This window comes from Natator depressus, chromosome 9 (assembly GCF_965152275.1).
Source record: "Natator depressus isolate rNatDep1 chromosome 9, rNatDep2.hap1, whole genome shotgun sequence".
Taxonomy (NCBI): Eukaryota; Metazoa; Chordata; order Testudines; family Cheloniidae; genus Natator; species Natator depressus.
In genome coordinates, this window is record NC_134242.1 from 84,489,357 (window position 1) to 84,506,709 (window position 17,353).

Genomic DNA, 17,353 nt, shown 5'->3' on the forward strand with positions numbered 1-17,353 from the left:
AGCCGTGTGAGACCTTTTGATCTGTGACTAGCAATCAACTTCTCTCTGCGTCACTTATCACCACTGACTATGTACAGTAGGTAGTACTGGGTTAATAAATAGTTTCTGGAGTTTGGTACCAGCCCAACAGCACTTTTCTCCTAATGTTTAGTCATAGATTCAAATTCAGAGATGTTTAAGGCCAGAAGAGCCCATTAGATTATCTAGTCTGCCCTGCTGGGTAACACAGACCAGAGAATGTCACCAATTACCCCCTTATGGGGCCCAATAAATTCAGTTTGATAACTGTTTAGATCACTCCTTGGCACGCGTACCTGAGTTTTCATCAACATCACTCTCAGCTCTCATAGTCCATGACTCTTATCAACAGCAGAATGGGTATCTAGCAAGGACCTACAGTTCTCAAAATAACAGGAGCTCTAAGTAGCCAGTAAAATATTTTCCAAACCTTCTCATCACTTGTGAATATCTAAAAGGGATGCTAATGTTGGGACACTTGGACTTATCTTGTTTTGGCCTCAGTGCTCCTCAGATATGTATGTTACAGTGGTCCCAATCTTGCCAGCATTTTGTGTGTGGAAATCCCATTAAAATCAACAGGAGTGCTGAGCGTCGATCGATTGCAAGATTAGCCCAAATAATAACCGCACTTTCTATTTAGGCCGGGATCCAGCAAAGCATATGCTTCACTTTAACTTCAAAGCATTTACAAGCAGTTAATTTGTGTGCACAACACCCCTGTTTGGTCAGTATTATTCACATGTTAAAGGTGCAGGAACTGAGGCCGAGAGGCTATGGCCCAGAGCCTCAAAGGTATTTGGGCACCTAACATCCACTGAAATCAATAGGAATTAAAGGTATTTAAGTGCTTAACTCCCACTGATTTCAGTGGGAGTTAGCTGCCTAAATAACGTTGAGGATCTGGGACAAAGTGACTTACCCACGGTCACCAAGAGAAGTCAGTGCTGGAGCCAGGATTAGACCGAGGACCTACCCACCACCACTTCGGCCTCTCTCTCTCTCCCAACTGACACATCCCAAATCACCCGCAAATGATACTTCTGATAAGTTGTTGCACAAAATCAGTTTGCAGACAGAAGATGCATAAATGGAATTTACCATGAACCTTTCACATGCTAACAGGAAGAAAGAGTGTTTAAGAGAATGAATAAAAAAAATGGAAGGGGGATATTTCTGTGAGCAGTCTAGATAATCAAAATCACTAAAGATCAAGATTAAATTTTATCTTAGTTTATTAGAAAAAAAAGGAACACAGTTTAATGTGCAAATATATACAACAAACATCACAATGAAACAGCAGGAAGACAGAGTCGCTCTCCTCTGTTTAATGACTTTTAATCCTTCATACCAGAGATGACTGTTTTAATGCTTTCCCAAAGATTTACATATACAAAGTGTAATGCTTTGTTTGCACAAGACTTCATTTATTTATTTATTTTTCTTTGAACAACAAATACCCTGGCTTTAAAATTGAAAAAAGTCTGTTATTTTGGTGACTTTTTTTTTTTTTAACCTGAGGAATTCTGCAGAACAGGGGAACAAAGAAAAGGCATTGCCCTGCACTTCATTCTGATCACAGCATCTGATGGTCTTTTAATTCCTAAGCCACTGAATTATTTAAAATGAATGCAGTCCCCAAACCCACATCTATTACAGCACTAGCAACAGTGAAAAGAAGGAGCTCTACCCCTGGCTGAAGTGAACTGGTTGAAAACACTGGTCTTGAGTTAGAAACATGTTGAGATTTTTCAGTTATAATGCAATCATTTCTGCCTCTAATGTAATTAATGCTGCTGCATGTGATGGTGGCCTTAGAAATAAGTGAAAAATATATTTTATCCTTCTGAGCAAAAGGGTCGTGGGGTCCTGCAAATCCTTGCTCAAATCATATAGACTGCAGAATATGACTTAAGCCCCACACAGGAAAGAATCTGAGCATGTGCTTAATTTTAAGCAAGCACTTAAATCCCTCCCTGCTCAGCAAAGGCCTTAAGCATGTGATTAAGCTGGGGCTCAAGTGCTTTGTTGAATGAGCACCATATTGTATTGTAGCATACAGGGGATGTCTATGCTGCAGCTGGGAGGTGTGATTCCCAGCAAAGGCAGACAGACCTGTGCTAGCTCAGCTTGAGCCAGCACGCTAAAAATAGCAGCATGGATGTTGCGGCATGGGCAGCAGCTGGGGCTAGCTGCCCAAGTCCAAGCCCATTTGCCCCAGGGTTCTGAGTTCAGATGGCTAGCCGGAGCCGCTGTCAGTTTCACACTGCTATTTCAGCAAGCTAGCGTGAGTCTGTCTGCCCACACTAAGAATCCCACCTCCCAGCTGCAGTGCAGACATACTCACAGAAATTGAGAAACAATAGTTCAAATCTGCTGTCTCTACTGAGGTAAGCGGAAGTTCTGCCCGAGTAAAAACAGCGGGGTTTGGCCCAAATTAAGGAGTTAGAATTGTATGGTCCATCCTGTATCAGCCTGCTATTCACAGAGGCAGATCAGCTCACGCTAACAAAGATTTACAAATGGGATGGCAGATTCTTCAGAGCACCGTGTGGCTGATTAGAAGGGATCCTGCCTCTTTAAGGGATAGCACTCTCAGGCAAAGGAAGACACCGGGGAAAACAGTTTTCCTTTTTCCGATGAGTAGACATTAATGCTCTTGCTCATAAACCTGCTGTGTCCAATTGCTTGGAAAAATACAACTGATCAACATAACATTCCAACCACGTGGATCCCTCATGAGAAGCACATGGACTAAAACCACTTTGCTTGTTTACTTTTCACTTTGCCATGCTACTGAACTTCATCTGAATGCTCTATTGAACCAAGCTACATTTATAATCAAACAAAAGTCTAATGCTCCCCTCTGGCTTAAATAAAAAAAAAAAAAAAGTGGTTGGATAAGGCACTGCTGAAGGACATGTGCCGGACCATGCCTTCAGCAGATTCCCCCCAAAAGACAATTTAAAAAGAAACTACAGCCCCAACTGCTGTTAGCTAGATTGCCCCACCGAGGGCCACACCTCCCTCTTCATCTGTGTTCTTAATTTTTTTAAAAATAAATAAATAAAAATAACGAAATAATAAAGAATTAGCCCCCAGTCAAGGAAGGGTGCATTCTGTGCTTCAGTAAGCTGCGGTTTGGCTGATTCCATAACTAGTACTAAAGAAGGATTCTCAGACTAGGTAACATTTTCAGATGTGTCACTGTTAAAAGCTAAACCCATTTCCAGGTGCTTTTCGCTTCCCTCTCTTCTTTGGCTGAGGGTCAGTGATGAGAGTGTTAAAGTAAATACGGGCTCCTGCTTTCACTGTAATACCTTTTTTCTCCTGCCGTTAGGCCATAGTGATGCCAAGAGTTCTGATGGCACAATAACACACTGTAATGCCATAGTAATTACAACTACCTAACAGGTGGAATAGCTGATCTACAAGGGCGCACAACTGTATTCAGATTGGAACCTTGAACAATAGCAGGTTAATACACAAACGTACTGGAAAATAACGCTGTTACTCTAGTTTGTCACATTGTGGAATTCTCCGTTTGAGTAAGAAGGAAACACCCAGTTGTTTGCAAAAACACGTTTCATTGTGATCAAGGTGCGGTCAGCATTGCTTTTAACTTTCACCAAAACCCAAACTCAGTTGGTTGCATTTCCCCACATTATACCCACATGTTAATGCCGATGAGAGTTACCACATATATCAGAGGGAAATGGATTGCTACACTGGATCATGGGGGGAAAAGTTGGTTTCTGGATAAAAAGTGAAGGTTAAAAGCAGCACGGCCTTGCAGGGTCAGGTGTGGTGCCAGTGGCAGGCAGGAGGTACTAGATACAGACACTAGATATAGACCCACGTTCAGGGATATTCAGATCCAGGTTTATGGTTGGGGCCCATCTCTCAGAAACATTGATGGAAAAAAAGAACAGGAGTGCTTGTGGCACCTTAGAGACTAACAAATTTATTAGAGCATAAACTTTCATGGACTTCAGCCCACTTCATCGGATGCATAGAATGGAACATATAGTAAGAAGATACTGTATATATACACATACAGAGAAGGTGGAAGTTGCCATACAAACTGTAAGAGGCTAATTAATTAAGATGAGCTATTATCAGCAGGAGAAAAAAACTTTTGTAGCGATAATCAAGATAGCCCATTTCGACAGTTGACAAGAAGGTGTGAGGATACTTAACATGGGGAAATAGATTCAATATGTGTAATGACCCAGCCACTCCCAGTCTCTATTCAAACCCAAGTTAATGGTATCTAGTTTGCATATTAATTCAAGCTCAGCAGTTTCTCGTTGGAGTCTGTTTCTGAAGCTTTTCTGTTGCAAAATTGCCACCCTTAAGTCTTTTACTGAGTGGCCAGAGAGGCTGAAGTGTTCTCCTACCGGTTTTTGAATGTTATGATTCCTGATGTCAGATTTGTGTCCATTTATTCTTTTGCGTAGAGACTGTCAGGTTTGGCCAATGTACATGGCAGAGGGGCATTGCTGGCACATGATGGCATATATCACATTGGTAGATGTGCAGGTGAACGAGCCCCTGATGGTGTGGCTAATGTGATTAGGTCCTATGATGGTGTCACTTGAATAAATATGTGGACAGAGTTTGCATTGGGCTTTTTTGCAAGGATAGGTTCCTGGGTTAGTGTTTTTGTTGTGTGGTGTGTGGTTGATGGAGAGTATTTGCTTCAGGTTGGGGGGCTGTCTGTAAGTGAGGACTGGTCTGTTTCCCAAGATCTGTGAGAGTGAGGGATCATTTTTCAGGGTAGGTTGTAGATCTTTGATGATGCACTGGAGAGGTTTTAGTTGGGGGCTGAAGGTGACGGCTAGTGGCGTTCTGTTATTTTCTTTGTTGGGCCTGTCCTGTAGTAGGTGACTTCTGGGTACTCTTCTGGCTCTGTCAATCTGTTTTTTCACTTCAGCAGGTGGGTATTGTAGTTTTAAGAATGATTGATAGAGATCTTGTAGGTGTTTGTCTCTGTCTGAGGGGTTGGAGCAAATGCAGTTGTATCTTAGAGCTTGGCTGTAGACAATGGATCGTGTGGTGTGATCTGGGTGAAAGCTGGAGGCATGTAGGTAGGAATAGCAGTCAGTTGGTTTCCGGTATAGGGTGGTGTTTATGTGACCATCGCTTATTAGCACAGTAGAGTCCAGGAAATGGACCACTTGTGTGGATTGGTCTAGGCTGAAGTTGATGGTGGGATGGAAGTTTTTCTCTCCTGCTGATAATAGCTCATCTTAATTAATGAACCTCTTACAGTTTGTATAGCAACTTCCACCTTCTCTGTATGTGTGTGTGTATACATATATCTATATCTATATATCTTCTTACTATATGTTCCATTCTATGCATCCGATGAAGTGGGCTGTAGCCCATGACAGCTTATGCTCTAATAAATTTGTTAGTCTCCAAGGTGCCACAAGTACTCCTGTTCTTTTTTCAGATGCAGACTAACACGGCTGCTACTCTGAAAATTGACAGAAAAGACACTTTCTAGACTCCTCAGTGACCCTTCAGTGAATCTGCCAAAGTTTAAATATTTCAAAGAAGTAAGAATAGTGGGGGAAAACATCCCCTTCTATTTTTCTTTAAAACTTTTGACTTTGTATTTTTCTGCTCCAGAGTATTTTTCTTACATCATGGAGAACATATTCCAGTAAAACACAGAATGGTTTTTATTAAAGTTTTACTTTAAAATGACTGAGAAGCTATCTCGCTATCACTGAGCATTTGGGCGCCAGGGCAGTGTAATGCAATTTCATTCCCCCACTTCTAGGGTAGCACCTGCTTTGATTTGTACCTGTCACTGCTCCTAAGCGTGCTGCTCTCTTGCTGTAAAGCTCACCTTGTCTTGTGTTTCCTTGTCAGTACTTCAGTATGCACAAAGCACATTCAGCGACTGACCATTTGCATAGCCCAGTGTTTCCCGAGGGACGTACCGGCCGCTGCTTCCCACAGCCCCCATTGGCCTGCAGCAGCAAACCGCGGCCAGTGGGAGCCGCGATCGGCCGAACCTGCAGACACAGCAGGTAAACAAACTGGCCCGGCCCGCCAGGGGCTTTCCCTGAACAAGCGGTGTCCCAAGTTTGGGAAACACTGGCATAGCCCAATAGACACAGGCGGATATCTTGCCTACCTCCTCAAAATAAAGGGAATGCTTTTGGGCAGGAAGGCAAACCTCTTTGTAGGTGTGGTACTTCGGATCCGTGCCAGCCTCCACAGAGGTGTGCTCTGTACCACTGAGCACAGGCAGGCTCCCTGAATCCTGCCTCTCATGCAGCAAAACTGCATCCAGGATAAAGCTGGTTGAAGATTTCCCTCTTTCTAACCTGTTTATCAACAGAAAATTGGTTTTTCAACAAAATTAAAATTTTCACTAGATGCGTGCTTTCTGCAGAAAACATTGAGCTTTTGTCTATATCTTTCTGGCCAAAATTGGCATTTTTCAGCCAATTTTTTTTTTTTTTTGGACAAAAAGTCAACCTTTTCTGCAGAAGGCAGAAACACCCCATTTTCCAATCAGCTCTAATCCATGACACTTGGTGCCTGCAGACTGGGGTGTGTGATTTGCCTCCGAGTCAATAAATGCACAGATAAACCCTGTCATTCTCACTAGCAAAACTGAACAAACATTCATTGCAGAGTCACAAATGTGTTTTGCTCTGATGAAGCAGCAAGAACTGCAAACACTTCAGCTGTCTTGAGGTAGGAGAAAATGATGTTTCCATCAACTAAGCTGCCCTCTACTAGCGGTACAGTGAGAATCAGGTAGTCATCGCTTTCAACCTTCCTATGGGCCCAAATGCGTGACAATAATACAAAATGCATGAAACATATGATAGAAGCTTGAAAGGACATCAGAGTCATTTCTTTGACATAAACAACATTTTTTCTAATCCCAGTTTGGTAATTCAGCATTTTTTGGATGTCAATAATTTACAGTAACATAGTGTGATATCAGCAGGTATGAGGAGGAGGAATGTGAGTTTGGATCCAGCATGAAGGAAAATCCTTCATAAAGCTCCTGATTCTGAGGTCCTTGCTCACAAGAGTGGTCCCAGTAAAACCAGTGGGATCTCTTGCATAAGTAAGGACTTCAAGACTGAACCCAATGAGATAACTGAAGGGTGCTGCACTTTCTTGATTTGAACTGCCTGTGCACATCTTGAAATAAGGATTTTAAGCAAACTAATAAAGTTAAATACATTATAAAACATACACTTATCTGATCCTGAGATTGCCCCCATAAGAAATACTAAAGAAAATAAGCTTCCTGAATACAGGTCTTCACATCACTGAAGTGTATTAAGTGGCTGTTTTACAAGGCAGAGTTGCTCGCCTAACAATGCTCCTTCCCTCATTATTACCTGAGTGCCCGACTAAGACTGTGTTTCCTAATTACCTCTTTTGCTAGGATGAGGCTAACAAAATGCTCAGGTCGATCACCGTTATCAGGAATTTTGTTTGCATTTCTTCTTTTGCACTTCAGACAAAAACATGCTTGATATTTTGCCAACCTTTCCAAGGCTTGTAGAAACAGGCTCACGCACAGCTTCCTTTTTTTATTTTTTGGCCAGCGAAGAATTGTGTGTCAGCAGCTTCCTGTCAGAGGAGCTGCCGTGTTGTGCTGAAGAAAGTCCTCACACCAGAGCGAAAACATCGGGAGCAATTGGACGGAAACGGTGATGACGTGAACCGCAACAGAAAGAAGAAATTCAATATGATGAACGTCAGTCGGGGTGCTGACTACCACGCATTCCAGTTCCATCAGTGCAAAGACCTATTTATAGTCTCTAACAGTGTCACTCAAAGTCAGACATTATATCTGGGGGAAAAATATTCTCCAAAATTCTGTTTGCTTAAGCACTCTCTCTCTCTCTCTCTCTCTCTATATATAAAAAAGTTCTGCTTTTTATTATTTCAGTATTTTAGCCCTTGGTCAATTAGTCACCAACACCTGTCCGATACCAGAAGCTATAAGCAGCCTTAGCACCTGCATATTTGTAGAATATCAAAAAACAGCCTTAGCAACAAGGAGTTACATAATACAGGGAGAAGGCGGGGTTAAATAGATAAATGCAACATGTAGGTGGCATTTGTTACCATTAAATGTGTGACTCCCGCAATCAGGCCATAAAACTGTACCATGTAACTTGCTTGCAAGGGGTGGCAAAGAAGATTAATGTGTTACTTTAATAATCCTATAAACCACTCATTCAACATACTATTTCCAGCTGAACTTGAAGGTTTTCCCTTAAAAATGTGATTCCTCTAGAGACCACCAGGTTCTTACACTCTGTCTGCCTTTGAACTCTGCTGTTACAGCTGTTTGGTTAACAATGTTGTTCCAGTGCAAAAAACCAAACCCCAATCCTTCCTCCTTTAAACTTTAGATTGCCTCACATCTGTCCATTCCTGTTTAGTGTTCTGTAGGGCTTGAGTCTTCTGTTCATCTACCTGGACATAGTCTACTCTCTGCTCTTCCGAGAGAAAAGGTTTCTGTAGGACAGAGGAAGAACAATTGTTTTATATTAGAGAGAACATGGATGCTAGTAAAACTGGTTTTGTTTTCTATTCCTCCTTTTCTTTCTTTCCTGGTTGTTTCATTTCACCTTGAAGTTACAGTGACATCAGCTGACAAGAGCATTGCTTTGCAGTTTGCTTTACATAGAATTATCCATCTGTCACCTTGTCACCCTGCCCAGCATAGTGAGATATGGAAACACGCTGTATGGGCTAACTCCATCCCAGAGCAAGGATAATTATTCTCTTGCCTTTAGTAAGATCCTGCTACACTGATGACCTGCATGAATTTTAACCATAAGAGAGCTTAAATTAAAGGAGGCCTAGAAACCTCAAGTCAATTCCCCCAAAGGAATATTAACAAAACTGATGGTTAAAATGATGTTAAACAAAAACTCAGCAAACTAGCAAGTCTATACACTTTATAGTAAATTTATTTGCTTTTCATTGTATTCTTTCTTTGTCCATCATTGTCTATTTAAATCGTAAGTTCTTTGGAGCAGGGATCTTATCTTCGGACTGTGTCTAAAGAATCTAAGACACTTCTGTAATGACATAGATAATATTAATAAATATTTTTGCCTTGTTACAAGATCTCATATCATGTCTTCCTGTGACCCTGCTCATACTCACGTCACAGAAAGTTACTTTGTCATACTCACATCACAGAAAGTTACTGCAGATGGGATTTGTGGGAAAATTGGCAGGAAAGTTTTGTGGGAAACTGTCTCTTTTGAGAATGAAAAAAGAGCTTGCAGAATTCCTGCAAGCACCTACAAATTTGCCCATATGTTCTTACTCCTGTACATTCCAGTGGAGCCATTATGCCTAATGTGAACGGAATCACATTAAGGCATGATACTGGTACCACTGTCAAAACATTAATTGTGGTTTTATCACGTTACCAGTATGTTCATGTTGAGCCTGTTATGAATGCAATCAGCTGGAAAAGCATGATGGATTTCATTGTATTGAGGATACTCAGAAGTGAGAATCTCTGTCTGTTTGCTTCCATCAGAGAGAGACACCAGGATGTACAAAAAAGGGTGGTATTTGCATAAATGATTCTTACCTTCTGTACAGGGGATGGGGAAGCGGAATTAAAATCCAATGCTAAGTAATCAAGGTTGGACTTCCTTGACCATGGGAAAGCACCACTGCATGGAGATGTTGCCTGGCTGTGCTCCTGTTGTGGAAGGAGAGAAACTTTTAATGAGTAATTCAAAACCCTTAAATCATGATCCTAAAAGGAAAAAGACCAGACTGTTTAGTATTATTCCTAATCCAGCAGTAAGCAAAGAAAGAGAGCTCTGGCCCACATCATTTGTATAGTATGTCAGGGGATGCATGCATCAACTAATTGCAAGATCCTAACAATGTCTAATTATGTGACTGTTCAAAGAAATTCAGGAACTCTGATTTGGGGTAATTACAGGGCAAAATGGGGCAGGGGTGATTTTCATTCAGGTTTAGCAAAACATCAGTAAGGATTTTGTTTTGCAAAACCAAAACCTGGGATGTTTTAACATCTGGATCCCATTTCATCTAAGCCATCAAAGTTCTGGGGGTATGGATAAATGGTTCTGGTTCATCTCTCGCAACTGAATATCAAAATGGAGAGTCACAGACGATCACAAACATGTTAAAGGCTTTAGCTTTTTGAACAATACAATTGGAGTGTGATTAGGACTAGAGCTGAGCTGAGTAGCTATTGTGTAGGTTCAGATCAGCTTCAGGTTTAGTCTGGAGCGAAGGGGTAAGATTTCTGTTTGGAGCGGCCAACCGTGTAAACTCTTTGTGCAATCATTCCCAAACTGGAAGTGGAAAGCTGGCCCCTTCGGGCTTTGGATTTGGAACCAAATCTGCCAGAGCTGGCTCAGATCTAGGCATCCTAGATCAATCCCCATCTGAAATTCGAAGGGGATTAGGTTCTGGCCTATTTCTAGACATGGCCAAAGAATGAATGAAGAAAAGGAAGACACAATGTTTTTGTTTTATGTAATGGGAAGTAGGGTTAATGCAACTAAGACTTTAATAGGAGTTCTCGTTCTATACAACATTGTGTGTGTTCCTTTAGGAAGTGCACTGAAGATTGTCTGTCATTTTCCAGGAGATTCTGCAGGGGGCCCTTGTAAAAGGTGAAAGGACTTAGTTGTCCTTTGCCTTTAATGAGCTCTCCTGTAAGTATGCCTGATCTCAGTGATCTCTTGCAACTGCTTGGCAACATTTGTGGGGGGAACAGCTGAGATCTGCACAGCGGAAAAAAGGCTTCCCTTATCTCTTTGTAAATCAGACCCAGTGTCTTTAGTTTAAAACCATTTGATTTTTTTTAAAAAGAGGGCAAAGGACAAATCTGCTGAACATTTTTCTTAGAAAATGAACTTGAGAATTCTCAGGGCATGTGACAGAGCAGAACAGAGCAAAGGATAGCTGTGTGAAAATGAAGATTACCATTTGAATGTAACTTTCTTCCTCTTCTCCGGAAACGGAATTGGCAAATATTCTTGCTGAATTAATACCGTCTCTATCTGGAGAGATAAAGCTCGTTCGATTGCTAGGAAGAAAAACACAGGAGAGGTTAGGGAAGCAAATAACAGATGCTCTGAAAAGAAGCCAAAGTCTGACATGGCCCATATGGCGAATAAACTCACCCTAATTCTGAAGCCTTAATGGAGTGGCCATCCAAAAATGGTTTTTAGCTATAAAGCATGCTACAGTTACATCAATAACATCTCTGGTGGATTTTCTGGGATTTATCTTGACACTATAAAAGTTTGCCAGCTATGGCATGACAGAAAGCAGGAGATATCAGAGCAATTCTCCAGCAAGGAACGCAAATGAAGGCAGACATTCATCTGTGTAATATGTGCTGATGGAGCAGTTACTTTGTTGTATGGGTACCACCGTTTCTGAGATTGAAATGAATTAATCAGCTACTGTAGCTGCCTGCAAAGCAACTTGGCTGGCTTTGAATGCAGTACAAACACATGTTATCTGTGCTTTGGAGTTGTCTGCAACTCAGTTCTTTTAAAAGAAAAATTTAGCTGCTAATCTAACTGTCAGAAGCAGTCTGTATAATGTAATTCAAACCTACTGCAAATCATCACTAAATTACTGCATCTTGGCCAATACGACTAGTTAACCAGAGATTAGCTGTGTACTTCATACAGCATAAACAATTTAATCCAAACAGTTATCCCTTTGGGTGTCACTTTATTTGTTCTGAGCACATTTGGTCATTTAAACTTGTTTGGTTTGTTTAGTATCAAAAAACTTCTTATTTAGTTGACAATGAATGAACTCCTCAACGCTCCTCTTCCCCGCAGACCTTGTATAGCAGTTGAATGTGTCAGAGTTCATTAACCATGGCACGCTAGCAGGGATGTTCATGCAGCAGCACTGAATTTGTGGGATTGTCGAATATGCCAAGTACAAAGCACCTCAGGGGTTAGCCAGATTTTAACTGCTAACCTGGAAGCCTGGGGAAGATTCTGATTGCTGGTACCAGATTACCTGGCCCTGACAGACTGTGTCAGCTTCTCCCAGATAGCAAGCCCTTCCTCTGAGTACCTGCCATGTTAGCGAAAAAGGCAGTGTTTGGCATGCCACTGTTAAAGAGCCAGGCACTAAAAGGATCCACACAGGAAGGCTTGTGAGAATTCTCTGCTCACTCAGGTATTTTCAAGGGGAAACTGGCAAATCCCTTCAAACTTTCCCCATCAGCTCCGAGAACTTACTGTCACCATTCCCCATGCCAGCATGTTTCATCCCACATCACTGCTTTGATCCTACCAGCTAAGAATTCCTGGCTGTGACTCGCTTTGAGGCCCACTGATACTTTGTCATTGTTTGGGGAGAGTGATCTGAGGCATTCCCTCCACCCCACAACTGGTTTGCAGTGACATTAAATGAGGAGCAGGAATCAAGTCTCCATTTTGTCATGGCAGCACAGAACATTAGCCCCAGATCATCAGGCCAGCCAGGCCTTTAAATTGGGTTTGTTTTCCCTTTGCCACATTAATCTTCTAGAACAAAGATGTCTGCTCTCCTCTGGAAAAATATGAGAAGTCATGAGGGCTAACATTATGGCAGCTGTACCAGAGAACAGAGTAGCTCCAGCCTTCTAAAAAGTTACATAAGGAGGCTTCACAAGAGACAATTTAGGCTTTCAGGTAGTGCTAATTTGCAAGAGATCCAAACCACAGAATTTCTCACAGCACAGTCTGAAGGGAGTGCACTGTGTCTGTCTTTAAAAGGAGCCCTTTTTTTATGGCAGCAAAAGCCTGTAAAATGCTGGAAGGAGTCCCATGGAATTTGCATAGCATGTTTGTTTATAGACTTTGCCAACAAACTATTTCTTGCGGAATGTGATAAGTTATTTATAACTCCATTTCACAATGCTTATGCTTCAGGAGGTTTCAATGTCAGGTTTCTCATCCACTTACTAAGGCACAGTCCACATCCTGGTCAAGGTAGCGTGTTCCCGGATGGTGGAGAGGTTTCTCAGATCCAGCGGAGGGGGTCGTGCTGCAGATGGGTACAACAGGAATTTTAAAAGCAGGATTTATTAATGGCTCTAATAACATAAATAAATGGGAGACACCTCCCTCAACTCTGGGGGGGCCAGAAGCCAGGTGGTGACCCTCCTCCCCTCAATGTGGCCTTGGTGAAAAAACTGCAGAGAGGAACCAGCCAGAAACTCCAGCTGGTAGGGGCCAAAGCAGCCAAAGCAGGAACCTTCAGATGCTCAGAGAACTTTCCACATTTATGACTGGACCTACTCTGCCTTGTGCTGAATGGTTGTTTGCTCCAGCTCCCTCAGTCTCTTCACCTCAGCTTCACTCTAGACCTGCCCTTCTTACCCTCTTCTGCCCTGTCCCGTTCCCCTCATCTCCCTTCCTTTCCTATTTAGCTGGTCGCCTCCTAACTAAACTCTCCATTCCACCTGCCAAAAAGTCCTGGAACTAACATGCCGTTTGCTGCCATCACATTGTTCACTTTGCTTGTGTGCTCTACCCCTACACCGCCTTGCATCTGTGTTGTGTGTTTAGACAGTAAGCTCTTCAAGCAGTGACAGTCTACTCCTGTGTTTGTACAGTGCTTAGCACAATGAGGCCCTATTCTTGGCTGGCACCTAGGCACTATCGTAACAAACGAGGTTATACAGCCTAGCATTTGTGCGAGATTATACGCAGGAAATCTTGTGGAATAAATGGACTGTTTAAATCTGCCCTAGAGACTAAAGTCCTCTGTGGATCCTAAAACGAGCAGCTAAATACGATGGGCAGCTGGAGAGCAGACTTTCCAGAATGACCGTGAACACACCTGAACCCTGGTCTGCAAGTGATGCTTCCACAGGGGAGGGGCTACTTCAGTCTCCAGGTCCAGCCAGCCCTTGGCCTGTCTTCTGAGATGGTTGCTGCTCATTGGGGTGCCAAGTGTGATGGTGCTTTGTGTGACGTGAACATCTCTTCACGGGGAAATGGATTGCGGCCTTCAACTCATTTCATCTAGGTCACTGAGCAACCCCCAGGCGGTAACAAATTTCTATCAACAGCAGCCTGGGCTGCATTTGAACCAGCAACCAGAAGTTAAAGTCATAGCTTTACCTTTCCCCTGAGCCATCCTCTCCCATTTCACCAGGTTTCTCCACATTTTGTACGTGGTAACAAAATCTAACACTTTTTCTATGATAATGCCAAGTATTTCACAACACTCCCACACACTGAGGGAGAGATGGAAGAGTTCCCCATTGGAATTTAGTTTATCCATGGGTGCTATCTCAGGAAGGAGTATAAAATACTTCAGTACACTCCAGAACATCACACAAATCCTGTGGCGTTCCAACAAGGAGGCATAAGACTTGAGTGTGTGCATATTAAGCATCTTAATGCAGCTGCGTGAAATAAAAATATCACATATTTTGGAACCCTGTGGCATAGGCTGAGGAAGGCTGTGGGAACAGAAATGGATTTTTCCTCTTCTCTTGTCTACTTAATGGGCCAAATCCTGCTCATCCTATCATGAAAGCAGGCCCATAAGAATACTTGTGTGAGTAAGGCAAGCAGGATTTTGCCCAATACATAAACCACTTGTAGTCTAAGGAGCTTAGGCCCCCAAACTCCCCTCTGGTTCTGACAGGGGATGTAAGCTTGCACTTGCTGATCCCAGGTTGAGGGTATGTGGAAATGGGAAGTGCCACTTCCACAGTATGCTCCTCCCCCCCCACCCAGTGGAAGCCCCTCTCTATGGGTTCTCTGTTGGGGTTCCGCTCCATTTGTGGGACGAGGGAGTGAGCCTGTTGGTCTCCACCAGATTCTCCACCTTCCTCCCCAGCCCACATGGCAAAGGAGTGTAACCTGCAGTGCTTTCCCATCAGTGCTGTAGAATTCTCTCCTCAGCCAAGGGTCATTCCAGGGGCAGCTTAGTTCCTCCAGGAGCCCCCAGGGAGCTAGAAGGTCCATGGGGCTGTGCAGAGATAGAGGGCTTCTGCGAAGATGGATCTTGTCTCCAGGTGGATCCTCCAGATGTGTATGAATCACAGAGGATTTGGAGGTGGCATGGGGAAAAAATTCTCCCTTTCACCAAACCATTGGAAGGAAATTACTCCTATCCACCTCCCCACCTCACCCCAGGGAACTGCGGTCAGGATCCGGAGCTGGGAGTGGGGCCATGGGGGGCCAGGTCCAGGGCTGTGGTTGGGACTGGGGCTGGAGCTGTGGGTGGGCCAGGAGCCAGGGGCTGAGGCCAGGTCCAGGAGCAGAGCTGCGGCCAACCTGGGAGCCAGGAGCCAAGGCCGAGGCCACAGCTGGGGGTGGGGCTGGACCTGGAGCAGAGCTGGAGACAGAGTGAGTCCTGCCGTGTCCCCCACCCTCCCCCAAAGTGGGGGCACGCTCCATAGTTTGGGGGCCACTGGATTAAAGCATATCATTCAGGATGCCCTAAATTTAACACAGCCAATACATAGCAGGTTATTGCACTAAGATCTTTCTCCTAGGATCTTCAGCATCCCAGCAGAGTGGATACCACCTTGGTTCTTTTAAATTCCATGGCACTTTTAATGATATAAGAGGTTTGCCCAAGTGATCTTGGCCAAAAAAGTTTTCCCCTCAAGGCCATTGTCTACCACCTTCCACCCTAGAGCTGGCTGCATCTGTAATGTGTGAAGTGCCTTGTGACGCCCTGGGATGCCACGTACCATAGAAATGGAAGTTAGTGGTCAGTGATAGCAATGTACCTTAGCTTTGAATTGCTTACTAGGTTGGTATAATGCCTTACATTTCCTACGGGGCTTGAGATCTCGATTCACTGGAGGTGGTTCCAGGTCTGTGGGAAGTTCCGGCAGTGGACTGGAGAGTTTGTCATTGTTGACTACAGGAAAGGTAAAGGTCGCTGAGCTTGGGCTCATGGGAGTGTAGCCATCGGGTGAGCAATCTGATCCTGGGATGGGCGGAGAGGTGCTGGGGTGCATAGGTACATAACTGTCCTCCGTACTGTCCGATGCTGAAGAGTAGAGTGGGGTGAATCGACACGGCTTCCGAAAGGAGAAGGGAAAGAAAGAGCGTTCCAGTCAGCTGAATAACTCCAATAATCAAGCAAGGTTGCACACTGCTACAAATTAGCCTGAACTAAACCCCACGCTTGAACACCCCCATCTGAACTTTTGGGGTGGCCTATCTCTGGAATGGCAGGAGTCAAAACTACCAAGACAGACATCCATGCCAACTTTCGAAAAGTTCAGATCTGAACTTGGCAGCTCAGGCCCATGATTGCTGCAAACATGGGCATAAATGAATTGTTGGCATTAGCAGGTTCAAATCTACTGACTTCCAAGGAAGAGCACTTGCCTACACCAGCAGCAAATCAGAGCCACAAAATGACAGGAGGCTTATAATGTAAGGAGCACTTTCACGTGTCCATCATCTAACGGATAACATCTGGTGAGTTATTCCTTCGCAAAGGTGAAAGCTCTCAGCACAGAGACACATGCACAGGGATTACATTTGATAGCTGAGGATTAACCCTGGCGATTCATGTCATGCAGGTTAATGCTGGTTGCATATCAAGAGGCATTGACTACAAATCGGGTAAGATCAATTTCACATGTGAGAAAAACATGGCATCTGTCAAAGACAACAGAGTCTGCATCTGGCCTAGCAGCCTAAAGGCAGCAGAGGGCCTTCCCATTTGGGAAAATCCAGTTCTGGCTCTCAGGCTCCCCGGACTGGTGAGGCAGAGGCAGCATGCTCAGCCCTTGGAGGCAGGGAACACCTGGCGGGAACGTCACTGCCTAATGTGTTTTCACAGCAACATTGACCAGCATCAGCTAATTCTCTGCAGTCAAAAACCGGATCACCACATTATAGGGGATTTTGAGGGTTGGGACAGTTAACAGGCCCCCAAAAGGAGGTAACCCGCATGACTCCAAAGTGATACAGAAACTTTCAACACATGGGCTCCATTCTCGGTTGTGACCTATCCCCTTAACCCTAGGAAACACCCCTTCATGCAAGGGCCTCTGTGAAGAGCTGACCTACATGTTCTGCTCTGCTCTGTCTCCAGGCCTGCAGCATAGGGGATGTATGATCGGAGAGAAGAGGTATTCTAGGAGTGTCAGGAGGGGGACTGCCCAGCGTGCTAAGAGGGACCCCGTAAGGGGCTATGAAAAACCTTAGTACCAGGGCACCTGTGAGGCTTCTCTAACTTATAGCAGGGGCTGGACAAGCCTCCACACACTCCAGATGTAGGAGGTGCAAATGTGATATAAAGCCACCTGTGCCCTCCTCTTCCATTCCTG

At 43.8% G+C, this 17,353-nt stretch overlaps 1 protein-coding gene across 2 annotated transcripts in view; it reads right to left on the reverse strand.

Annotated features, from left to right (window-relative positions):
• Positions 1 to 5,409: 5,409 nt before the first annotated feature.
• GAB3 (GRB2 associated binding protein 3) overlaps positions 5,410 to 17,353 on the reverse strand; it is a 106,080-nt gene continuing 94,136 nt past the window's right edge. The window contains exons 6-10 of one of the 2 annotated variants that reach the window (XM_074963169.1): positions 15,835 to 16,090; positions 13,002 to 13,083; positions 11,008 to 11,110; positions 9,629 to 9,742; positions 5,410 to 8,532 (exon numbers count right to left, since the gene is read on the reverse strand). In XM_074963169.1, the coding sequence (XP_074819270.1) occupies positions 8,416 to 8,532; positions 9,629 to 9,742; positions 11,008 to 11,110; positions 13,002 to 13,083; positions 15,835 to 16,090 (672 nt within the window). In that variant the 3' untranslated portion in view covers positions 5,410 to 8,415. Of the gene's footprint in view, positions 8,533 to 9,469; positions 9,743 to 11,007; positions 11,111 to 13,001; positions 13,084 to 15,834; positions 16,091 to 17,353 lie in introns of those variants that run through there. The other variant, XM_074963168.1, reaches the window with a different exon arrangement.